The sequence below is a fragment of the Penicillium nucicola genome (assembly GCF_028828085.1).
Source record: "Penicillium nucicola strain IBT 29836 chromosome Unknown utg000008l, whole genome shotgun sequence".
Lineage (NCBI taxonomy): Eukaryota > Fungi > Ascomycota > Eurotiomycetes > Eurotiales > Aspergillaceae > Penicillium > Penicillium nucicola.
This window is the reverse complement of record NW_026643132.1, coordinates 2132835-2157641: the sequence shown is the minus strand read 5'-3', so window position 1 is coordinate 2157641 and position 24807 is coordinate 2132835. Positions and strand designations below refer to the sequence as shown.

The window sequence follows — 24807 nt, the reverse complement described above, 5'->3', positions numbered from 1 at the left end:
GAATTCATCTCAGGATAGCGATGCCCGTCTTCACTGAATACGCTGCTGCGTCACGCGAGCTCCGCGTCCTTCCTTCCTTCGCCCCACCACTGCCACGCCTCACGTCACCACTCGTACCGGCACAAACAGAAAAATATGAAGTCGTCATTGTAGGAGCCGGTCCTGCAGGATTGATGCTGAACCTTCTTCTGGCTCGCTATGGATTAAGCGATGAGTCCCTACTCTGCGTGGACTCGAAAGCCTCGACCTTGAAATCGGGACAGGCGGACGGCCTGCAGCCTCGGACATTGGAGACATTGAAGTCCCTCGGCCTGGCAGATGAGATCCTCACAGAAGGTTGTCAGATGTGGCAGGTAGGGTTCCCCCCGAATCAGCATGTCAAACCGAAACTAACATGAGCACAGGTCGCATTCTGGAACCCATCCGAAGACAAAGAAAAAGTCATTGAGCGAACATCTCTCGTGCCCGATGTTGCTGTTCCAGCACGGTACCCCCACGAGGTGACCATTCACCAGGGACGCATTGAGCGTATCCTCGAAACAGATCTGCTACGCTATTCCCAGCGAGGTGTCCAGCGAAACACCAAGCTTCTCGACGTCAAGATCGACGAAGAAGGCGATGCCGAGTTCCCAGTCATCGCCGAGATTGAAACAGATGGTCAGAGACGTAGCGTGCGAACAAAGCACCTGGTCGGCGCAGACGGGGCACACTCTCAAGTCCGCCGTAACATGGGACTAAAACTGGAAGGCGAATCAAGCGATCACATCTGGGGTGTCGTCGACTTGGTCGTTGATACTGATTTCCCCGACATCAGGAAGCGATGCGCAATCCACTCACCAGCTACATCGGTCATGGTCATTCCACGTGAGCGGATTGCCACCGGAGACTATTTGACACGTTTGTATGTGCAGATTCCTGGCGATGTCACTCCCGAGGATGATCAGCAGCCGGCAAACGGCACTGGGACACCCCCCAAATCGGATGCACGGGAGCGTCGGAGCAAGGTTACTGAGGAGAGCATTTTCGAATACGCGGCGGCTGCGTTCAAGCCGTATTATATTCGCCCGAAGAAAGATGGCGCTGTTGACTGGTGGGCGGCTTATCAGATTGGCCAGCGTGTCACAGATGAATTCGCTGTTAAGGATAGTAAAGGTGTCAATCGAGTCTTCATTGTCGGAGATGGTAAGTCGCAGGCCTCATGGTCCCTACAAAGAGCATTTCACTGACCAAATTCAACAGCCTGCCATACTCATAGCCCTAAGGCCGGTCAAGGAATGAACGTGTCAATGATGGACTCATACAACCTAGCCTGGAAGCTTGCCTATTCCGTCAATGGACTCACCCCCCTGCCAACGGCAAGGATACACTCCTGGACACATACCACCAGGAAAGACATACTATCGCACACCAGCTCATTGACTTCGACAAAGCATTCTCGTCAATGTTCTCAGGCAAGATCGGCGCTGAAGCTGGCGGACTCACTCATGATGAATTCATTGAGGTGTTCAATCGTGGCAATGGTTTCACCAGTGGCTGTGGTGTCGAATATCCCGAGAACCTGACAGTCAACCGAAGTCTGCAAGGCGCTGCCAACCCTATAACAGGCACAGATTATATATCTGGAATTCTCCGACCTGGACGCAGACTGTTAAACACACGCTTGGTGCGACACGCCGATGGGTATCACCGCGATTTGCAGGATGGTAAGCAGGATCGAAAGCATTATTAGTCGTCCATTGCTAATCTGGATATAGATTTCACTTCCATTGGCCGTTTCCGTCTGCTGTGCTTCACCTCCACCGATCTCTTGGATCCGAAGGGCGCTTCAGCAAAGGCACTTGCCGATCTGAGTGGTGTCATCTCGCGCTTCCCCAAATATGTAGTGGAGCAGGTTGTCGTCCACCCCCGTTTGTCGGGCGATTTCATGTGGAATGACCTTCCTCGCGAGATCAAGAAGCACTCTGAGATGTCATTCTACAGCGGATATGAGCTTGATGACGTTTACGGAACTTATGGTGTTGATCCTGCCGCTGGTGCTGTGGCTGTTGTCCGCCCTGATGGATACATCGGTACTGTTGTATCCCTCGGTGATGTGCAGAAAGCACAAGAATATCTGGAGACGCTGGTTCGAACCGTCTGACTAATATGAGCTGGATTTAACTATATTGTATCCGTGAAGTGTAAATAGTTCGCATGAATATAGTCTGCATGAATCAAGAGCCGACACATAAGTTGTGATGCTTGGTCCCCATATTCAAACCCACATTTTTTGCGTTTAGACTTGATCTCAAACGACAAATGCTTCACCTCCTAATCTCATAATTACAACAAGAATATGAGAGGAAACCTGGCAACTTGCCAATACTGCCTGCTACAGTATCAGACTCATCTTACTATTAGAGAACAGATACGAATTAAATAGCTTCTTATAAGCTCCCTAATGTAGCACACTGCATAGCGAGTGAAGAGGAAAATCATTCCTAAGGTATAGAGGAGTCGAGTTTAGCTGACTAGGTTACCGGCAAATGGCTGCTATGTAGATGCAGAGACTGCACCGAAGCTGGGAAAGAGGACATCTATAAGAGACATCTGGGAAGGAATATAGGCTAAACTACCTCCGGTGATCGCACTCATTGCAGATAAAGACAAAAGGTCTCTATGATTGTATACGTGTCGCTAGACGGATAGGGACGTATGGCAACTTAGTTGATAATTATTGAATTATCAAGTTACAGTTGCTAAACAGCGTTGTGCTCCTTTACATGCGGCAGATTCAGAAAGAACGAACCCCCACGTACAGACAGGCCTTGTACTGTAAGTTATATGCGACTTGTATATGTTTTATAATACGCTATCTTAGAAAGGGTCTACATATGACATAACTCAGGCCAATCAAATGCTTTCATGAAGCAACCGAACTAGTAGGCAGACATTCCATTCCTCCTAACGCTCGTCATTGCTCAGTCCCCGTAAGCCGTCTGAACACCTCATCCATCAACTACTCGATGAAAACGATTGTCTTGCAAGTCTTGCCTCTTTGCACCGCTGCACTGTCTGTTCTTGGCAAGAGTTTCCCCGAACAACAAGAACTGCTCGTCGACAAGGACGTGATGGTCCAACAAACCAAGGTTTACGGCCACAACGATGCCGTGTACGACGTCATGCCCAAAGAAGACCAGCTATACAGCATCGAGTTCCTCGAGATTGCCCCGACGCCTATCGACACGTAAGATATTTCTTCTCCTTAGAGTTCAGATTCATAGTAACGTTTTCATATTCTAATAAAGCAACCGTGTCCTCTTCGCCCTCCTGAGCGGTTATCTTCCCGACCCTAAGAAAAACGAGCTAGCACTTCCCGACGAGGGCCTCGTCAATGCGACTCTTAAATTCAGCGGTTCTGTTGTCTACGCGGATGGTACTCACGACGACGAAACATCCGGTACATTTCCGCTGAAGACTACGCCCTTTAATAATCTAGCCTACCTTAGCATTCGCAACGCCCGTGGAGATCAGGTAGACTACTTGCCTAGCAGCTCTAGTAGTACCATCGTGCTAGACTTCCAGTTTATTCCAATGTTTTTGAGGAGCGGTACATGGACCATCAAGGTCGACGCGAGACTCGGAGATGAAGACGACACGTGCTTATTTGCTATGTCGATGACACAGTGGTTGGATGGGAGGCTTACGGATTAAATAGTATATTTAGTGGAATCGAGATCAAAGGTTTCAATGTTTTATAAAGCTCGAAATCCTTGCAGAGACATATACGAACTTTGGGTTAAATTTCATTTCGCTTAACTGTCAATGTTCTGCTAGTGAAAATAGCGAAGAGAGTTGTTAGGACGCAAACCGGGATAGGCACTCGGGGAATGGTCCAAAACCAGTAACTTATAACTCACAGTATACCTCACCATTGCCAGACGCCAATAGTTGACGGGGGCAAATGTTTGCACTGTTTGTCCACCGTCCTGTCTAAATTCCCAGACCGTAAAATTCCACCCAGACTTTTTTTTCTTTTTCAACTCTCTCACAAAATGGTTCCCCTTTCAGTCTATTGCTCACCGATATGGGCAAGTAGAACCCGGTCACTCCTGCTATTTAAAAATGGCAGTATTGGTGCGCTATCGACCTCCATGTCACGCTGAAGACAACCCTTGCAAACAAGTGGATCTGGCTGGACTTCTCATATAGGCCTTGGGCTGGCAGACACAAGAAGTTCAATAGTGAATTATGGAGCATCCGACGGGACCTGTGGCGCAATTGGTGAGCGCATCATGCTTATGTAATACTCCATTTCGGTGGAAATTATCATGAAGGTTGGTGGTTCAAGCCCGCCCTGGTCCATTCGTTTTTTGTTTTTTTTTTTGTTTTTGTCTTTTTGTTAATCTTGCCCTCTTAGTCTCTCTCTACCACTATAATCAAACTCGAATGGCATGATGGATTGTATATTCTTGTCGTCCCTTCGCGTCAAGGCTCTATTTACGAACATTCACTATCTGTTAGCTGGGTACAAGCGAACCCCCTGAGGCACTATGCCTACGTATAAAGAAAGACTCACACACCTGGGCTTGCCTGGCTTAGTATACAAGTTTCTATTCTTTTGGCCGGGACAACCAGAAATACAGAATACCTGTTTGTAGCAAGGAACCGGCAGAATAGTCTTTATCTAGATTCCAGGGGCAGTGGGAATCCATGCCATCCCCGCCGGGCGTCATCTCTGCAGCAGTGTCCTCTGTCCACCGCGGTTGGTGGGGACAAGTTGCAAGCCTCTGGGAGTTAGCCGCGATGACCGGCGACAGTCGCCTCTTCCTTCCCCAAGAATTCTAGAAACAGAGTATTTCCTGCCCACTTTGGATCATAAACAACCTTCCTAAACCGGACCGGTGGGGTCCAACAGCCATACTCATTTCCATGACCACTACCAACCTCCATGGATAGCTGTGAACTCGATCAGAGGTGATTATACGGCCTACTTAATCATGACTGTGTCACCCCCAGTTGCGATTATTGCTGTCTGCATCGAGATTGGTCAACCCAACCGTGTCGCATGATGGGAATTACCAACAGCAGAGTGAAGCAAGGACGATTATTGGTTAAGGCAGAGAAATTCCACGTGGCATTGTATAGCTGTTCTCTGATTTTTGACTAGTGGATCGACTTGATGCACGCCCGTTGAAGATGGAGATTTCACCATGTGGTTGGGCCGATTTAGGAGATAGTAAACTCCGCTAGTCCGGGTAGGGAGGTGATCCGATGTCATCGGCTTCTTGATTTTGGAGTCACCACGATACAGTGGGAGGAGGAGCGGGAGGAGGGAGGTGCAGGACTGCAGCGATCATAAGATATTTGCATTTCTCTGCATAGGGGGGGAATTCGGGTTGGAATCAAGGAACGGTGAGCGACATATGAGATCCTAAATATGAGCTGAAGGCAAAACGGGTCGAAATCCGGGAAGTTTTGAAGAAACTAACCGTCAGCCCCCGCTTGGACTGGACGCAGAACTAGCGACAGGAACTCCATTGGAGCGTATAATGGGAAGCGGGGCGCGGCCCGTTTTCAGATTTGCCTATGGAATGACAACGGGTTTTTGGATTGATTTTGGTCCCCTTCACCCGTTGACATCTGCCTGTGCGACCGGTTCTTGTTGCTTGGGAACTCGATTTGTAACATGAGAGGGAATGCCATTGCCGCTGTGCGTTTGCCTCCCGTCTTTTGCCACTGACGCCCCGGTTCAGACGCTAATTTCCACAGGATCCGGACATATATGCCGTGACAGAAAGCTTTGCACCGGACGATTGGCAATCGTGGGTTCGCGCTTGTCGGGTGACAGTCCAAGGCTAATAGGTCATCGCAGAGAAACAACCTCGATTGCTTCCTCGCTATATCGAGGCTATTATGAAAATGGACGGAGGTGCGCGGCTTCTCTCCTGCGCGGACCCTTCAAAATCAAACTAACTGGCGCTCAGATATCAGACATTACGGGAGCAATCATAGTAAGTATCTTCCGCGCTCCGAATATCATTAGTCAGTCTAACGAGACAGTAGTGTTCCCTCCGACGATCAGCAATTCGACGCATATGAAGCCGGGTATGATCACGCATCTTCGGGATTCTCCTGAGATTCGCACTAACATCCATATAGACATCTCACAGCATTAAATATGGACTCAAATCGAGAAAATCCACTGTTCCGATCACCAGTCAAAAAGGATATCCAGCATGTCCTGGATATCGGAACCGGGAAAGGGTCATGGGCAGTGTAAGCGGCAAAAGCCCCCGTGCAACTAGATGTGGACTAACATCTTGAAAGCGATGTTGCAGACTTATTTCCGAAAGGTAAGCCTACGTATCCAAAATACAGTGTTGTGAACTAGAGACTGACTTGAATAGCAACGGTGCGAGGCGTGGATTTGTTCCCCCCGCCAATAAACTGGATGCCACCTAATTGTGTTCTTGAGGTGGACGACATATTACAGCCCTGGACATGGCAGCAGCCCTTTGACCTGATCCACATGCGAAATATGGACGCCGCATTTACGCCGCAAGAGAATGCACAATTATATCAACAATGTTTCGAGTAAGGACTCGATCCAGACCTTGATAGATAATGACTGACAGTGAAATAGTAATTTGCGCCCTGGTGGCTGGATTGAGCAGTTTGAAATATCACACAAGTTCCACAGCGAAGATAACAGCTGGCCAGAAAATTGCCACATCAAAGACTGGGAAAGTCTCATGACGAGCGCCGCCGCAAAGTCGAGAAGACCGTTAGATCTCTATCACCGTTTCCCAAGCCTGATCAAACAGACAGGCTTCGTGGATATACACGTGGAAGAAGCCAAGTGGCCAGTTGGGCCATGGCCCCGAGATAAGCAACTCAAGGAAGCAGGATCTGTCAATCTAGGCCACTGGCTAGCCGGAATGGAAGGCTATGCGATGTATTTGTTCACGAGATATGGCAGTCCGACTGTCTGGTCGAAGGAGGAGGTCCAGGTTCATTTGGCCCGGGTGAGAAAGGAGTTGGTGGATCCCCGGTTCCATCTTTATCATACAGTGTGAGTGAATGCCTGTCTATGTCCTGATATTTTAACTAATATTTCCCCAGAAAACGAGTGTGGGCGCGGAAACCGATGCCAGATGAAGATATGATTAAGATTGAGACGGATTAGGGATGTAATAGCTGCTGGCAACTCAACCAAAATCTAGTTTACGAAGAGTGAGCTCAGAACGAGACTAATGAAACACGAAAGTACATACTACAAACAGTAGAATCAACCTGAACCCTGACCATTCTATTGAATCTAGTCCATGCTGGTAAGCCTGAGGCAGCAATATCAGTCAACTGGCGAAGCGAAAATGGCCCCCATCCATGGTGGATCTCCCAGAGCCGCGTCGCGAACTCCTCAATCTGAGATAATTTCACCATTCACACAACATGGCAGTTCCGACCCCGCGATCATGGATGTTCCCAGAAATCTTTGCACAATCCAGACTGGGGGATCGCATACCACCAACGTGGCAGGTGGTATTCCTCTGTCCCATGGAAGACGAAGAGCGAACTGAAATAATGACCAAACTCAACACCGTCGACGAGGACTGGCTTGACGGTCCCCAGACTGCGATGCGGCGTTTGGTTGAGATTCCTTGGTTGATGGACTGGACGCCGCCGACATCGGTCTGCTTCTCCATCATGAAAGAGGAACCACTGATATACATCGACGATCAGTCCAGGATCGATCATACGGCCATAATTGCCTGGAAAAGTTCTAAAGACTCCACCCCTGAAGCTACTCGCGTGCCAATTGGCCGGGCCAATATGCTGCTGGGAGTTGCTGCTCAAGGAGAACTACCAGTTAGTTATACTCGCATGCATCCGGTGCCGGAAGAGCAACCAATCCCACCCGTGAGTTCGTCAAGAGAACAAGGTTGTCTTGTCCAATAATGCTGAAGTAAATACCAGAACATGAACAGGGTGCTTCCGTCACACCTCTCTGGAGTTCGCCTGGAGCCATCAATCCCGACCCTGATATCTCTCGTGTACCTCCCAGAAACAGAACTAGAGAATCTACAGTCAATGATCGGTTGTCCAGCAATCATTCACAACTGGCCAGAAGGCCAAGAACCATGTTCTCGTGCTGAGCTCTTCCGAATGTTTCAGGCTCTCAAGATCTCTCACCCGGACAACTACGAGGCCTTTGCACTGTTCATCAATGAATTCCCCAAATTCGATGAGACCCCAGAATTCCCAGGAGGCTACCAGATCGTGAGAGCAAACGAATCCAACTTTCCAAATGCGCCGCACACATATAATAGCCGGCTTGAACTTACCGTTCTTCAAAGTGACAAAGTGGCACAGTGTTGGAACGCAGCCTGGTATCCAGAAAGTCATATTCCACCCAGCCTGCCGAACGGACCATTCAAGTACAATCCAGCAATGTGGGACCTAAATGACTTCGGCGGCGACGAAATCGTCAACCCCGATGACATCGCCCGCAGTCTCAGCTCAAGCGTCATCTTCGTATTAGAAAAGATGACAGAAACCGAGCTCCGCACGATTCAATGGGAGATTTTCGACCGCTATAATTCCGACGAGATGTTCATGTGGGTTGATGTGTCAGATCGACTGGTTTCACCGGATATGCAAGGGCTGGTAGCATACTTCGAGTCCGAGGAGTTTGCGCACCACAGGCCTCCGCACCATTTCCTCGCCGTTGATCGTCAGACATTGTCCGATGCGATGGAACCGCTCGATGAGCGGGATGAATTGGAGGCTATCATTGTTGCTTCGTTTGAGGCTGGCGATGTTTGGTTTTCCGATGATATGAATCATGGCTATGGTCATATTTCCACGGGATACGGGCATTACAGGGGAGATATGGAAGAGGTTGAGAGCATCCATATTAACTTGTCAATTTCCAATATGAGCTGGAGCGAGTTGTGCGAGGGGTCTCCGGTCGTTTATTGGAGTGCGTATCGGAAGTGGGCCGAGGAACATTCAGAAAAGTCTTTCGCGCGGTCTTTTGGTCCAGAGGGAATGAAAGTACCCAAAGAACAACCCCCGTTCTCACTGGAGAATTATGTCTTATCCATTCAACAGGGTGGACTTCAACGGGGCTAAGCCGGCAACACGAGAAATGAAATGCGGCAGCTGTGGCTAGAGACTGGACTTATACGAGGAGTCCCATGCGGCTGTTTCTCAGCCTCAACGATGGCCACCAGCCCCGCAAAGAGAGGGTCGAGGCCAACACGTCTAGGCTTACACCGAATGTCTCACGGAGGGGCGGCATAGAAATTTACCAAAGTGTGGCTCTTTTTGTGTACTGGAGCTGCGAAAGACGCGTGCATCTTAGAAGCTGTCTACATAGAGTTGGTGACTGTGTTTGGTTAATGTTTTAATAAGTGTAAGTGTTTCAGATCCTTTGACTCAGGACTCGAATCGAGTTAAAATAAATTTCAAGTCTCAAATCTTTGACCCTCCACCAAAACCATGGAACTGCATCTGGTGCTGCCAAAACTCACCTTTAATTGGAACAAAGGATGACCCTGGAGGGCCTTATGCAAGGCGCTGCTGACTGCAGAGGACAACGGGATCAGCTGTGGCGGGGGGCCAGAATATTTCCATTTGCGACGCACAGACTAGGCTGGTGACTTGTCAATGGCTTCTAAGTTAATTGACGGGGAAGTGAGCTGAAACTGCTTTGATTCAGTAGGAGAACTGTAGTCGAGATACTGTAGAAACTAGACTATCGTTTGTCCGCAGAGCCGCGTAGAACTGAACTGCCGGGTGGCAATAAGCCCTAAGTGAGCGCAACCCGTATATTCCACCGTCTCTCATTGCCGATCGCATAATCCCGTCCATAGAGGTACCTGATGATTATCAATGGATTATGTTCGAGTCACTTCAGCCCAATGGAAACCAATTTCCAAATCCCTGAGCAGGAGATGGCTCTCTTTGTCCCCTGGCCCAGTTCCTTTTCTTTCGCCATTCCCCTCCTCCCAACCTTGATAGTTTCAAATATCCACATAACAGCAGACTAAATATTGATTACTGGTGCGTCCAACATTGCTTCAGAATGCAGTTCGTGCACCAGGTTCGGCCACTGCTTGCAGCGCTAGTGCTGGCAACTATGGCAACAGCTCAAAGCTACGGCTCCGTTGAAGCCCTTCCATCTTTGACGTCAGACTTGATATCTTCCTCGGCGACACCAACCTCAACTTCAGTTGGCATTGCGACTCATACTGTGCTAGTTGGACCTAAAACCAACCCGCACCAATATGTACCCAGTAGTATCACGGCCAACGTCGGTGACACCATTGTCTTCGAATTTTATCCCACGAACCACTCGGTTGTGAGAGCAGACTATCTTGCGCCATGTGTGTACTCTGATAAGAACCTCTTCTACTCGCCAAACATGCTCCCGGATGGGCTGCTAGACGGAGATGTGAGTTGGGATACCCGACCGCACTATTGATTCTGTAGTGGAAGGATATTGTCGAAGGATGCTAACTATCAGCGAAGCCACCGACTTATTCCTTACGAGTGAATGACACAAAGGTGTGTATGAGACCGATGTGCCTCTACTAGATCCAAGATCGCACGCTAACTTCCCTGTCTCTAGCCAACCTTTTTCTATTGTACCGCAATCGACTCTTGTTTGAAGAATGGCATGGTTGGGGTTATCAATCCCGTAGGATCCTCGGTTTCTCACGTACTCAATTCATACTTACAAGCTCCTACAGAGCGCGAATCAGACCTTCACCTCGCAATACAACGCAGCCCTCAAAGCTACACTCATGTTAACCCCCGGTGAACCATATCCTGCAGAAGGCAGCGGGTCAACAACAACCAATACAAATCCAAGCGCCACAGAAAGCGCAACACACAGTAGCTCATCCTCCAAACACGGTCTATCAGCCGGAGCAATCGCCGGCATCGTCGTCGCAGGAGTCGCCTTCCTGATTATCCTCGTGGCACTATTCTTCGTCCTCGGTCGCAACCGCGTCTACTCACAATGGATGTCATCTCAAGACGGGCGCACCGAGCGAACGGCCCGATGGGCATTATTCCACTCGGATGTTCAGAGCAACAGTAACCGGAAAAGCGAGATGTCCAGCAGTACCTCGAAGCCCGGTCACATTGATATCAGTGCTGTTTCCAGCCCGGATCCGAATGTTCGTACTTTCTCGCCGGGCACGGAGCATATGTCTTCGCATGGATCTCCGTCGACGCAACAGGGTCACTGGAGTTGGAATGAGCCGCCGCCTGTGCCTCACACGCATGTTGTGCCGACGGAGCTGGAGGGTCATTCTATGATCTATGAGGCTCCGGATAATAGTCGGGTTCCGCGTGACAATCGATTTTGAGATCGCGGACTTGAACAGTTGAGGGGACTAGGTTGGGGGTCAGTGCGAGCGTAATTGATTCATGTGGTGTTGGGGTGTTTTGGTGTTGGATGGTGCGGATTTCATTCGCTCGATTTGATTTTGTGATTTTATCAAGCTGCTGTGTTATATAGTGATACCAGTAATGTTCTGTCTATTGTGTTCCAAATGATAAACTGCGTTTTATACTTCGCCAGTCACCTGATGTGCGGGTCATCTCCCCAGACTTCCCCGTATTTCTTGACTTTGATGGGAAATTACCCAAGAACGCTTTCTTATATTTAGATCCACACGAGAGGACCTCGAATATGTCAAGAAATCCAACTGAGAAACGATCACGATGGGGCTGCATGAATTGGTATCATTCCCTGCCCCGCACACCACAGAAAGCAGAGGACTGACGAGGGGAAACAGTCGCAAGCGACGCAAGAAATGCGATGAAGGTCAACCCAGCTGTGTATTATGCACGGACAAAGGACTTGACTGCATATATCCAAGTTGGAGTACAGTGAAGTATGCTCGTACTCGTCAGCGAATCATTCAGAATCGACAGGACGATCTAGGAGCTGTCTCTCTTCGACCCATCCTGCTATACACGCAACCAAGTAGTCATCAAACAAGATTAGTCCATCATTTTGCGACGATCATCTCAGGCCTGATTTCTTTCTCATTATCTCAACCAGGGGGAACGAATCCATTTCTTCTCTACCTTCTTCCCCTCGCGTCATCCTCGGTGGAGGTTTTACGCGCCGTTGAAGCCGTTGCAGCGGCCCACCTACATCTTCTTGGGGTTGAATCGGACCATCTTGCAACGAGATTACATTCTCAATCTCTCAAATTGTTGTCTTCACAAGTGGCCCGCCCCAACCTAGACGATATCTCACGACAGAATAGCGTCGCAGGATGTATACTGCTTATATACTACGAGGTTTGTTCATCTTCTCGACTAAAATGCAATTTAAGTTATTTTTGCTGATTATTTGCAGATCGTGTTGGGGAACTCTGCTACTAATGCTTGGTGTCATCTGCAAGGAGCAAAGTCCCTACTTGAATACAGCGCAGCAACCACACGAACACCCTATATAGCATTTTTCGTGAAGTTGTTCCGGTACTTCAACGTCATGTTCGCCATGTCAATGGGACGACCACCCCTAGAGCTCAATACCATCAACGAACCAGACTTCACCGAGCAATTTGATCCTATATTTGGGTGTGCAGGGACTTTATGGCCACTGATGCACAATCTAGCACACATAATCAGTCGCTCTCAGACAGGGCAAGACATGACAGTGCCGGCAAAAGCACTGAAACATAGCTTACAGACGTGGTCAATCGAGTCTACCGGCATAACCGAAGCCTATTTCGAAACCCTAGTGCAGATCGCAAACGCATACAAATATTGCGGGCTACTTGCCTTGCGCATGATGAATTTGGATGCGGCTGCGACAGATGACAATGAAATGTCATCTGGAATTGACCTCGAGCAGGATCTGTACCAAAGCGCGTTTGGAAGCTTGCTCCGAGTTGGTGTGTTATCGACCACGATGGCGACCTCGGTTTGGCCCTTGTATGTTGTTGGCAAGCTGGCCAGGTCTTCGAGTGATCGCACAGTCATTCTGCATATTTTCTCACAGTGCTCCTTGATTCATAATATGAAAGTTGTGGAAGGTGCGAAGAATGCCGTGATGGCATACTGGGGAGCGGATCATTCGGCTGGGATAAATGGCGGGAATTTGATTCCTGTATTGATTGGATGAGTTAGGTTTTGTACTAGAATCATATTCCCAACTGGTAACGGCGCAATCGTAGTCTGATGTAATAGATAGTTCGAAGTTGAATGGAGAGAGCAGAAAGAATCCAAAATCAAGGCGAGGTAGTAGGTATAGAGAGCAATAAGTTAAGATCTGCTATCGGCAATCTGATCTTATATGGTACTATAAAGCTTCGTTCACTCGTTAGACTAGGGCTTTGAAACCCACTTCGGTGAAATGCGTGATGTAGGCGAGACTTCACTTGAGTTATGTTTTTGGATGAGCCTATTTTGCCTCCTGCTGTGCATTATGTCACCCCTCCTGCTTAGGCGGCGGTGGCTGATATGCAAACTGCTATAAATTATTTATTTACGCCAATCTTGGTCTACGTCGCATGATATCCAGTGCTTGGAACGCGTAGAGACAATTATTTACCGCTTTGCAGCTGAGAGAAAGGGTCAGGGTCGTGTTGGATCCCTCGATTGAAATGAAAAGGACATGCAAACTTAACGTTTAGTGATATAATTCAAGTATAGAACTTGTGTCATGGATATTGATGTTACAAACGTGCGTAATTCTTATGAACATTTTTACTGTGAATGTTGCACGCAAATAGCATACGATCAACCCCCGTTAGTGAAAAATCACCTGTCGATTGCTCACAAACGAGCAATCAAGTGTCGTTCTCTTTGTCTGAGTATGTTTGTTTGCCGTTGGTAGTCAGACCCTTCTCCCTATATCATGCAACAGACACCCCTCTGTCAACTTCTTCCTGACAACCATTCCCACACAGTCTATATATTCATTCACACCAACTCTTATATACCATATCGACTCTTATTAGTCACCACAGCAAACTATCTTACGGGACGTGCTAGAACTAGAGTGATGATATCTATTCAACAATCCCGATTGGAAGCAGTGCATGTAAGTATCTTCCTATGATAAAAGGTTACCAGGGATGTGAAGCTAAGTTGATAGGTCCAAGAGGGTGCGTTCGTCGAACCTCCTTCGAACCAGTACTTGTTTGCAATGGTGCTCGCTATACGGGGCAATTCAGCTTCTCAACCCAAAACCACCGTCGGTGTTACCTGTCAAGATAGGTGCTGCCAGAAATTCATGTGACATCAAGACATGTATCATTAGCGCCCGAGTATCACGCTTGTTTCGACAACAAATGCTCAATTTCCCCCTCGGATCTTCTGGTTTACTTGTGCTGCGGCAGGACAAAACCCCATTCGCGACGATCTCTTCTAAAGCGGTTACTGTTGGATAATCCGTCGACATTACCAGCATCTATTCTGTCGACGATTGTATATTCAATTAACTGAGACTGTCTCTTTTCTCAGTCGTCACGTTCATCGGTGGATATCAAGTATCTCCATGACAGTCCATTATGTCAGATATTCCTGTTCGGTCTTGCACTCTTCACGGTCTATATGATGAATCTGGGCGCGAAATCCGGTCCGATGCAGGAAGCAGGTGACCAGCATAAACGATACAATGATCACGATTCTATCTGCACAGACTCTGCTGTCCATGTTGAATCCTCTTTCAACTGCGATAAATCACTCGAAATGCTAGTCTGTCTACCGTTGTCTATCCCACTTATATGAAGCAACAGCCGTTCCGACGCGGCTCTCTTACGCAACTGAGACAGATCCTACCATATGACCTCGTTTGGAATTTCTCCCTGCAGCGAAGAACCATGTCATGGAAGAATGTCACAGCGAATGGATAAGCTGCTCTGGCTCATTCGGTTCCTTGCTTGTCCCCTGAGAGAGAAGACTGCCTCTACATTTGCCTTTTTTTTCCCTTCCAGAGGTCTTGTCGATGAGGACTCAGGAAAGAGTGGTCCGTCGTTTCCCGATCCAGCTCTCATTAGCATCCCTCGTTACTAAAAAATCTTGTTTTATTCATGGTAACAATGATACACCTATCTGTATGCACTTAGCCAGAGCCATGAACAGGAAGTAACACAGAACTTGATTGATTTTGACTGATTCAGGAAATGGATGCCAATCATCCAGTAGGAACGTACGAGACAAAAATGCAGCTTACGTTGGTGACATGTCCATTCCAAGCCACAATGAGGGCAGCAAACCTAGAATGTCACTTTAAGAAGCCAAGTTGAAAAGATAGAAAGTATTATTCAAAATTGATATCATATAACACAGGCTCCAAAGGGTAAATCGCTTTTATGTTCCAACGAGGCCCGAAACCAAAAATCAAGGAAAAGTTTACTCTACATCAACAGCATCGGTGATACAACCCTGGCTGGCATCACGGACGACTCTGAAAGATATAGTTAGTAAACGTCTCAATAAGAGAGAAAATAACGAGCGAACTTACCTAGCGTACTTGCCAAGGGTACCGCGCATGGTGAGACCAGTCTCGGGGAGGTCGCCAGCAGCCTTGCGGGCTTCCCACTTCTCACGGCGCTCAGCGAGCTCGGTCTCAGGGACCTCGATGTCGAGGATACGCTTGTCGGCATCAATAGTGATAATATCACCGTCGTTGACCAGGCCGATGGGTCCACCGACGGCGGCCTCGGGCACGATGTGACCGATGAGGAAACCGTGGGAACCACCGGAGAAGCGACCATCGGTGATAAGAGCGGCGGAGTTACCGAGGCCGGCTCCCATGAGAGCGGAAGAGGGCTTGAGCATTTCTAAAATTGTTGTTAGTGGTTTCATAACAGATAAATGATGGAAGTTCACGTACCAGGCATGCCAGGGCCACCCTTGGGGCCGCAGTAGCGGATGACAACAACGGTCTTCTCGTCCTTCTTGATCTCCTCGCGCTCGAGAGCGTCGATGAAGTCGTTCTCGCTGTCGAAGACGCGGGCCTTTCCGGTGAAGGACATACCCTCCTTACCGGTGATCTTTCCGACACTACCGCCGGGGGCGAGAGATCCACGGAGAATCTGGATGTGACCAGTCTCCTTGATGGGGTTGGAGAAGGGACGGATGATCTTCTGGTCCTCGGGGAAGCCGGGCAGCTTCTCGAGATTCTGGGCCATGGTCTCACCGGTAACAGTCATACCGGAGCCATCAATGAGACCCTCCTTCAGGAGCATCTTCAAGAGAGCGGGGGTACCACCGATGGCGTGCAGGTCAGCCATGACGTACTTTCCGGAGGGCTTGAGGTCAGCAAGGAAAGGAATGCGGTCAGACACGGCCTGGAAGTCGTCGATGGTGAGCTTGATGCCAACGGAGTCGGCAATGGCGATCAAGTGCAGGACAGCGTTGGTGGATCCACCAGTAATGTTGACAACAACCATGGCGTTCTCGAAGGCCTGGCGAGTCAGGATGTCGCGGGGGCGGATGTCCTCGGCGAGCAGTCTCTTGATAGCACCACCAGCAGCGAGACACTCAAGGTACTTGGCCTGGGAGTTGGCAGGGTTGGAGGAGGATCCGGGAAGGGTCATACCCATGGTCTCAATGGCGGAAGCCATGGTGTTGGCAGTGTACATACCACCACAGGCACCCTCACCAGGGCAGGCGTGACGGATGACGTCGAAACGCTGGGGCTCGGTGATCTCCTTGGTGATGAATTGACCGTAGGCCTGGAAAGCGGACACGATATCAATATCGGCGTTGTTCTGGGTAGCGGCGCAACCGGGCTTGATAGTACCACCGTAGACCATCAGACTGGGGCGGTTAACACGTCCCATGGCCATCAGGACACCGGGCATGTTCTTGTCACAACCGGGAATACTGATGTTGGCATCGTACCACTGTCCACCCATGACAGTCTCAACAGAATCGGCAATCAAGTCACGACTCTGCAGAGAGTACCGCATACCGGTGGTACCCATACTGATAGCATCACTGACACCGACGGTGTTGAACTGGAAGCCGATCAAGTCCTGGTCCTGCACACCCTGGCGAACCTTGTTGTTCAGATCGAGCAAGTGCATGTTGCAAGGGTTACCGTTGAACCACACGGACGAAATTCCGACCTGGGCCTTGTCCATGTCCTTCTCCGTGAGACCAACGGCGTACAGCATGGCTTGGGACGCACCCTGAGACTTGGGCTGGGTGATGTTCCGCGAGACCTTGTTGAGGGCCTTGTCATTTTGGAAACGGGGGATAGTAGTCGAGAGAGTCCGACTGAAGAGCAAAGCATAAGTTAGCAAGCAGTTGACGCAATTGACCCAATTGACTGGACTCACGCAGTCGCGGTGGACCGGGTCAAGCTCCGGAGAGCGGCGGGCATGCGCGCCCGAGTCTGAGGCAGCATTGTGATGGATATAAAGATCAGATCCAGAGACAAGACTGTACCAGATACGATCAATTGAGTCAAAATCTGGAGAAGGGAGGGGGAGCAAGAAATAAAAGGCGGGAGCTCAGGAAGGTCGGAGTTCGAGTCCTTCTCCCCGCCCCACCGCCCGGGGCGGCCAATTGTATGCGGCTCGTTGTCAGCTGCATAACAAGCACAACTGAGGTTCAGTCTGGATATAGTATTACCGGATTTAATTAACATAGAGATGTTGGAAAGGCAATTGTTAAATTTGAATTGATATGATAACACGAAATGGGCTAAGTAGACAGGGCTGACGGAATATAGCATGCCTTCCGAGCTTATATTCTTGCACAGGTGAAGTATTTACAGCTGTATATGTCCTCTACTAAACACAATTTCAATAGCTCCTCGGCAGGTCAAGCACCTTTTCACTGACAAAGTTCAAAATCATCTCGCGACTGACCGGTGCAATGCGAGGCACAAAGCATTCACGCATATAGCGCTCGACGTCATACTCAGCAGCATAACCCATTCCGCCATGGGCCAACACTGCGCGCTCACACGCCGTGAAAGCGGCTTCAGCAGCCAAGTACTTGGCACTATTGCATGCCACACCAATTTCCTGGAAAGGAACCGATCCGTCGTTGGTATCATAAAGCCTGGCAGCGTGGTAGGTAGCTAGTTTTGCAGCCTCCAACTTCATGTATGCGTCCGCTAAAGGATGGGCGACACCTTGGTTCTGGCCGATCGGTCTTCCAAATACCACGCGATCCTTCGCATATTGCGAAGCCTTCTCCAGGGCAGCATAGCCTAATCCGAGAGCCTCACCTGCGAGAAGACAGCGCTCGGCGTTCATGCCGTGAAGAATGATTTTGAATCCATCATTTTCGCCGCCAATCAGGGTGTTGGCAGGAACCTTATAGTCGTCGAAGAAAACCTCGTTGGCATCCACGGCACAGCCACCCATCTTCTTAATTTTGCGCAGATCTAGACCGGAGTTCTCCTTGTCGATGTCGATGCAAAACATGGAGAGACCTTCAGTTGTCTTTTTGACTTCTTCGAGGGGCGTAGTCCGGGCCAAAAGTATCATCTTCGATGCGACCTGCGCACAAGTAATCCAAATCTTTTGGCCGGTGACAGAGTAGCCATTCTCGGTCTTTTTGGCGAGAGTTTTCAACTTGAGGGTCTCAAGGCCGGTGTTTGGCTCGGTCACACCGAAGCATGTCCGCCATGTTCCATTAATGATATTTGGGATGGTAGTTTCCAGCTGCTCCTTGGTGCCGAACTTGGCCAATGGCTGTGTGGCATACACATTTGCGTGGATAGCCTGGGCGCCAGCAATACCAGCGCCAGATTGTGTGATAGTCTGCATCATCATTGTAGCCTCGGAGATACCTAGTTCAATATAAGTAATGTTTCTAAATCAATTTGTTCCAAATCCGTATTTACCGAGACCTGCACCGCCGAGGTGTTCGGGTAAAGCGATGCCGAGCCAGCCATCCTTCGCCAAAGCAGCATGGAAGTCCTTGGGATCTTTTTCTTGCTGGTCATGCTCCTGCCAGTATGTGTTTGGGAATTTAGCGCAAATGTTTGAAATGGCTTCACGGACTGTGAGCTGTTCCTCTGTAAAGCCGGTCATACTCATGATGTCGCGCCGCTCCGAGGTGGAGAAGGCACGCGCTTGAGGAGAAGGGGAAGTCCGGCATGTGATTCTTAAGGATGCAAGTCTCTGCGACCGCAGAGCCCGTTGACATTGTGAGCGATACATTGCAATTGTGGTTGATGTGCGAAATAGTTGGAGCATTCGGATGCAAGATATACCCCGTCTGGGGTTGCCATATAGCCGACTCCGGGTCTTGGCGGTGATCCCTCTCGGTTGTATGATTCTTCTGTTATCAACATTTGCTCATGAAACCATTGCTTGACTCTGTAGCTCTGTTCCTGAGTTGGATGAAATATTAGTAGCCGATTCAGTTCCATCTTTGACCCATATTCCGCAGCATATACACCGGTGGCAGCAGCGACAGTGCGGGTGTTCATGGTCGCATTTGACTCGATGATATCGACATATCCTGGAAATACAGATGACCACGTCTTCAACTCTTGGTATCAGGAGTGGAGAGCCGGAAGATATCACCAAGTCGGAATACAAACTAGAGAAGGACTACGAGAAGGCCGAGTCATGGAACACCCACAGCTGATTACCAAGTCAGTTCGTAAAACATTGGATGCACTGTATTCCGATCTGATTATTGGCTTTGAAAGCTCGCTCAACACCAGCACGAACTGCCCCTCAGAACAAAGAGGGTAGCGTTGAATTGGGGGAAAGATTCACTTGGCAGGTACGGCAGGTTTGCCAACCACGAACTGTATCCACTGAGGCACAAATCTCTACTATAACCTTCTTCCTCTCGCCGTTTGTACGAGAGAAACCCGGTATTGCACGTGCCTCCTAATTTGATATCTATCCTGGCCGTAGTTTGTCTGTAGCATGCATCCAATTAAATATCTGGTTCAAGCATGAGTGGCTTATCAACAACTTGTACTATCTAGCCCCAATACTTATACTTATCGATCGAAGCGAGCAGCAAAAAGTAAACAGTTTTTGGGCAGGGTACAAAGCATACTGCGTTTAAGTGCGGCTAGCTCACCACAAAATATATCGAGATGCAGAAGGAAGCTCGCAAGAAGCCTAAATATGGCATTGTCTATCAATGAAGGGATATATCATTGAGGGGGTACGTACGATTATATAGGAAGTGTATAATATAATATATAAATGACTTTGAGAGTATATAGCCAGGCAATGTATCTCGCCAGGTTCCTATTACGTACCTAAGCAAGAAATTCCGATCTAGATTTAGTTAGCTACTAAACTTTCCAGTCGTATTTCTCAAAAGAGGTTAGTAATTCCCAATAGCTCTGTTGGCATTTCATATGATTGTATATAAAGCATACGCGATACGTGGAGTACTGATATACGTACCACCATACTTTTTAAGAGCTTATAGTCTCTTGAAGCGAATAAGAGCCTAACAGGTATATCGAAGCTTCTATAGGTAACTCGCAGCCTTGCCGACTATATACTACCTAAAGTTGTAGCCGGCCATTCCACTGATGTAGGTTCGTCGCGGAAATCCCTCACAATCCACTTTTACTAGACCGGCGCACAAATCTGCGTTATTATTTAAACACCCCTGCAAAAGCCAGCTATAGCCCTAGCTTGAGGTTTCAGGAGTTAATACCACTTTCAACAAGCAGATGGAATTTGGTTCCCCGAGGTGGGTGCACTAAGCCCCAGAAGCAACGTCGGATTTCCCGGGGCCTCTGTGGCTCCTGGAAGCTGCCTGTGTGCTCTCAAAACCCAAACTAAAGCCCCCTAAGAAAAAATAATTCCGGGGGCCAAGGCGTGTATTGCCGTGGCTGATAGATCTTTCAACAGGAACGTGACTGGGTTTCTGATAGTAGTGGGAATGGAGAGTCTACGGAGTATATATGATTCCTCGGGCTAAGTGATTTCTGGATAGCTCAAATATTTCTAGAGTCGGCTTATGAAGTCTTTGCGATTACGAAGGTAGATAAATATTCAAGCAGAACACATCGTCAACTATCACCTGTCTATTACATCAAGCCACTCAGAATGTTGCTTTAACATCGCTCACGATCGGCCAGCTAGTCCTGGTCAGATCAAACAACGAACATGCTGTGATTCTAATCAGAATATTAAGATGGTAGATTCTCTCGGCAAATCAGCAGTAAAGTCATTTTCTTTGCATGCCTATCCGTCGCAACTCTCTAACTTTTTTAGACTCCTCCTCCCTCCCTCATTTTTCGAAAATCATCATCCAATTTCGCAAATGTCTATATTCATGATCCCGGCCGAAATTTTTGTCACAGCCCTACTATGGAGGCACTTGGAACCACCTCGTTGAATATACTATAGCTCGGTGTGCGTGCCCTGTTAGTGACCGCGTAAGCCATATATATGGCAAACCGTACGAGAGACATGACCACCAAAACTCCGAAAGCGGCCTGGCCAACGGCTCCACGAGATTGTAGTCCATACAGCCGTTATTGGCACTATACAGCGTGAACGCAATAGAAAGTAAGGACAAAAGTGTATCTTTAATCAGAACGCCGTCGTAAGAAAACCATAAACAGAAAGAAGGCCACCAAATGATAACTCGTTCCGAGTACGAATAGTATCCTGGCCCCACAGTTAGCGACAATGGTAACAAATAAAAGTCCGAAGAGATCAATTAGTTCGAGGAAACGTACCATAAATCAAACCCAGTCCTCCCTCTAGTAAATCCCGTTACCTCTGCCGCCGGTCCAACATCGTATAGGTAATCCAGGGGACTTGTATACTCATTAAAGTTGGCCTCCGATAACCAAATCTAATGGAGGTTTTGATCAATTCCAAGTCAAAGAAAAAAAGGAAGAGAAAACATACACCAGGGCAGATGTACCACAGCCATGCAAGATTCCAACCCTTCACTGTAGCAAGGCGGGGCGCACAACCCGAAAATGCACAGAAAAAGACGCTAGTCAGCATGGCAATCAATGGTCCGTTTTTCGGCGAAGTTACTGCAGACACTATGGTGGCTGCGCCGTATATACCTGATCTCCTAGTAAGAATCATCAGGCGTAGATACTTAAGAAGGAGACGTACAATAAAAGTATAGCAGATTCACAATAAGTTGAGTTTGGAACGACACAAGGGGCGTCGTAAGTATCAAGTAAAAGGCTGTAAAGTGTAGTGCCGATAGAAACATGCGAATCAGGGTTGAGAGAATCTTGCCGAGGAAGTAGGCACTCTTAGAATGACCAGACGAAGATTCTCTAGTGAATATCAGTTCTGGGAGAATGATGTTAGTCTTCCGCACATAATGCTCGAGGCTAGTACGCACTCTCGTCGCCGAAAGTTCTGACACCTGCTGGACCAGCCGCACACCCTGAAGTTGATAGTTAGTGAATGCCATCGTGTAATGAAGAGGGCTCGTACCAATGGTTAGGCAGAGTAGCATACCCTGCTCTGTCAGAAGGCGGTAGCTCACAGGACTTGATAAGGGTTGAAATGGGGGATGGAACAAGCCCTGGAACAGGTGTCCATTGAATTCATAATTGGACATCCCTATCAAAAGGCCTGTACCTGCTCCGGTCAAAATTTCGAGAATGAAGCTGGGATACTGTCTTGTTTGTTGTTTCAGGCCTCGCAACAAGGTCAAGAGCACCTGACGATACCATGGCGCACGTCTTAGCTTGATGGATTGTAATGAGGAGGGCGAATTATGTTGTGCCGACTCAGAAACGCTTTTTGAGGCTTGAATTTTGTTAATCTTATCATGGGATGATATGATGTCTATGATCGCATCGGCTGGATTGACTGATGTAGGGAAATGATGCCCTGCATCCTCAAAGCACTGCTGCGCGGCGGCGGCCGCGCCAAAATAAATTTGTCGTCCGTAGTCCAATAGCAGTAGATTGTCAAGAGACGCAAATATTTCGGGTCTTGGTTGATGAAGCACGCAAATCACAGTGACACTGTACTCTTTCAAGGACTTGAGCAGATTTATCAGTGAGAATGCGCTTTTTGCGTCCAAGCCAGATGTTGGCTCATCACAGACAATGATACTGGGCGCGGCAGCCAGCTCTAGGGCAATGTTGACGCGCTTCCGCTCCCCCCCGGAGATTCCCTTTTCGCCCACTTCGCCCACGAGTCGATCACATACATGATCGAGCCCCAGCCTTGATATCAGGTGGTCGATAAATTCTTGGATCTCACTGTCTTTCCAGGATCCCCCGATTCGGAGCCGGGATGAGTGTAGGATATTTTCTCGAACAGTCATATCGGGGAGGATGATATCGTCTTGTGGGACGAGTGCCAGGACATCGCGTAATCTGCATTTGGGATTAGAACTGCCAGGTCTATTAGACTCTGGGGGGAGATACTCAGCTGCTTGGGTCGCATGGCCATCAATGAGAATTGATCCGGTAGTCGGTTTGACCCTACCGGTTAGTATGTTAACGAGGGTTGCTATAAGTGTGGGTTAGAAACGAAACAGTTCCCGGTGTTCGACACTAAACTGACATTTACCAGACCCCGACGGCCCCATCACTCCCAAGAAGCAGCCAGCGGGGATAACGCCATCCTGGGGGCACAATGTCTCGATATCAGACCCAGTCGGACGCATACTGAGGCCGCGGAAGACCACCTCATTGCCAGTAAATGCGGAACGAGAACCGGTTGGGTTGAAGAACCGACTGATATCAAGGTTTGTATCGATGTGGACCGCAGGTGTATTCTTTCCTCTGCATTTTGTTGCCTTCTCCGAGTCTGGCTCAAGCTGCCCCCGAGATCTCGCTCCAATATTCAACTTCCCACGCCGAAGGTAGGATATCCAACCCGAGAGAAATGGTCGCGCAACCACAAGAACCACCACAATGTCCAGCAAAAAGCTACAGAAGAGCCCAGCAATGGGAATCTCCTTTTCACTCCCTTCTGGGCAAGCCGAAAGCCTGGCACACTTCCACGGCTCTACTGTTCCCAGTGGACAATAGTGCCCTTTGGGGCATAGAGTCTTGGTCTGTCCTCCCAAGGAACAGTAATATCCTGGTTGGCAGACGATTGGTTCATAGGTGCCCTGTGCGTGCTCGCAGGTGTTGTGATACTCTTGAAGACGCACCATGCGGCATTCGGAAGTGGGAGGGCATATCTCCGGGGGGTTCTCCAAGCTATTGGATGGGCAATAGAATCCATCAAGACAGGTTACCGTTGACGACAAAGGGCTTCCCTTACCTCCTGCAAGGCATGTTGTATTGGGCGACGAGGACATTGTCACACAGTAGGTGCGAAATCGGGTAAATATATGGTCAACTCAAGGCTGGCGTGGAAAATCTGGATTTTGTGTCGCAGAAACACCGGCAGAAGAAAGAAAGAAAAAAATTATAGGAGCCGATAATAGAGAGACATGGATCTACAGAAATGATAGTTCTTACATACCGACAGAACCTCAGACTGCCGGTGTTTGTGGTTGTGCAGGGTTTCTACGATCAATGAAGATATGCAACCAAAACAATATAATACTAAGTAGACGTAAGGGGGGAAATGGGTTGCGCATTCCTCCACCATCGTACCGGCTTGATGGTTAAGGTTCCCATCGGTGGCCATGGCCTTGGAACATGACAATAGAATTGCATGTATCCAAGATGTTGGGATAAAGTTGCGTATAATAAATTTAGTCTTTGCAATCTTGACGAAATGCTCTCCCCCTTACAGCCTTATCCACTGCGGAATGCACTCAATGGGGTGAATTTTATCCCAAGGTTACTGCAACATCTTACCGTCACATACATCACCCCATGAAGTTGTTCTCACAGCGATACAGCAGCACTAATATGACGGCCAATCTACGGAACAACTGACA

The 24807-nt window shown here is 48.6% G+C and overlaps 9 protein-coding genes across 9 annotated transcripts; 6 read left to right on the top strand and 3 right to left on the bottom strand.

Annotated features, from left to right (window-relative positions):
* Window positions 1–20: 20 nt before the first annotated feature.
* On the top strand, window positions 21–2140 carry N7511_008317 (putative phenol monooxygenase; the record flags this gene model as incomplete). Its single annotated transcript, XM_057130694.1, has 4 exons — window positions 21–353; window positions 405–1182; window positions 1263–1703; window positions 1755–2140. The coding sequence occupies 4 exons, from the start codon at window positions 21–23 to the stop codon at window positions 2138–2140; spliced, it is 1938 nt and encodes a 645-aa protein (XP_056982477.1).
* Window positions 2141–3005: 865 nt separating this feature from the next.
* Window positions 3006–3693, top strand: N7511_008316 (uncharacterized protein; the record flags this gene model as incomplete). Its single annotated transcript, XM_057130693.1, has 2 exons — window positions 3006–3226; window positions 3288–3693. The coding sequence occupies 2 exons, from the start codon at window positions 3006–3008 to the stop codon at window positions 3691–3693; spliced, it is 627 nt and encodes a 208-aa protein (XP_056982476.1).
* A 1975-nt stretch (window positions 3694–5668) lies between these two features.
* On the top strand, window positions 5669–7168 carry N7511_008315 (class I SAM-dependent methyltransferase; the record flags this gene model as incomplete). The annotated part of the gene is made up of 10 exons (XM_057130692.1): window positions 5669–5692; window positions 5752–5804; window positions 5855–5911; window positions 5967–5993; window positions 6046–6087; window positions 6142–6258; window positions 6310–6335; window positions 6390–6576; window positions 6626–7054; window positions 7105–7168. 10 exons carry the CDS (start codon window positions 5669–5671, stop codon window positions 7166–7168), a joined length of 1026 nt encoding a protein of 341 aa, XP_056982475.1.
* A 266-nt stretch (window positions 7169–7434) lies between these two features.
* On the top strand, window positions 7435–9117 carry N7511_008314 (uncharacterized protein; the record flags this gene model as incomplete). Its single annotated transcript, XM_057130691.1, has 2 exons — window positions 7435–7902; window positions 7960–9117. 2 exons carry the CDS (start codon window positions 7435–7437, stop codon window positions 9115–9117), a joined length of 1626 nt encoding a protein of 541 aa, XP_056982474.1.
* Window positions 9118–10072: 955 nt separating this feature from the next.
* Window positions 10073–11363, top strand: N7511_008313 (uncharacterized protein; the record flags this gene model as incomplete). The annotated part of the gene is made up of 4 exons (XM_057130690.1): window positions 10073–10441; window positions 10519–10554; window positions 10619–10687; window positions 10740–11363. 4 exons carry the CDS (start codon window positions 10073–10075, stop codon window positions 11361–11363), a joined length of 1098 nt encoding a protein of 365 aa, XP_056982473.1.
* Window positions 11364–12502: 1139 nt separating this feature from the next.
* N7511_008312 (transcription factor domain-containing protein) lies at window positions 12503–13138 on the top strand (the record flags this gene model as incomplete). Its single annotated transcript, XM_057130689.1, has 1 exon — window positions 12503–13138. One exon carries the CDS (start codon window positions 12503–12505, stop codon window positions 13136–13138), a length of 636 nt encoding a protein of 211 aa, XP_056982472.1.
* A 2234-nt stretch (window positions 13139–15372) lies between these two features.
* ilv3 (dihydroxy-acid dehydratase ILV3) lies at window positions 15373–17377 on the bottom strand (the record flags this gene model as incomplete). The annotated part of the gene is made up of 4 exons (XM_057130688.1): window positions 15373–15427; window positions 15485–15803; window positions 15857–17247; window positions 17310–17377. 4 exons carry the CDS (start codon window positions 17375–17377, stop codon window positions 15373–15375), a joined length of 1833 nt encoding a protein of 610 aa, XP_056982471.1.
* Window positions 17378–17777: 400 nt separating this feature from the next.
* Window positions 17778–19148, bottom strand: N7511_008310 (acyl-CoA dehydrogenase family protein; the record flags this gene model as incomplete). The annotated part of the gene is made up of 2 exons (XM_057130687.1): window positions 17778–18775; window positions 18830–19148. 2 exons carry the CDS (start codon window positions 19146–19148, stop codon window positions 17778–17780), a joined length of 1317 nt encoding a protein of 438 aa, XP_056982470.1.
* Window positions 19149–22279: 3131 nt separating this feature from the next.
* On the bottom strand, window positions 22280–24216 carry N7511_008309 (ABC transporter; the record flags this gene model as incomplete). Its single annotated transcript, XM_057130686.1, has 6 exons — window positions 22280–22335; window positions 22410–23281; window positions 23333–23417; window positions 23478–23839; window positions 23923–24115; window positions 24180–24216. 6 exons carry the CDS (start codon window positions 24214–24216, stop codon window positions 22280–22282), a joined length of 1605 nt encoding a protein of 534 aa, XP_056982469.1.
* Between the last annotated feature and the right edge of the window lie 591 nt (window positions 24217–24807).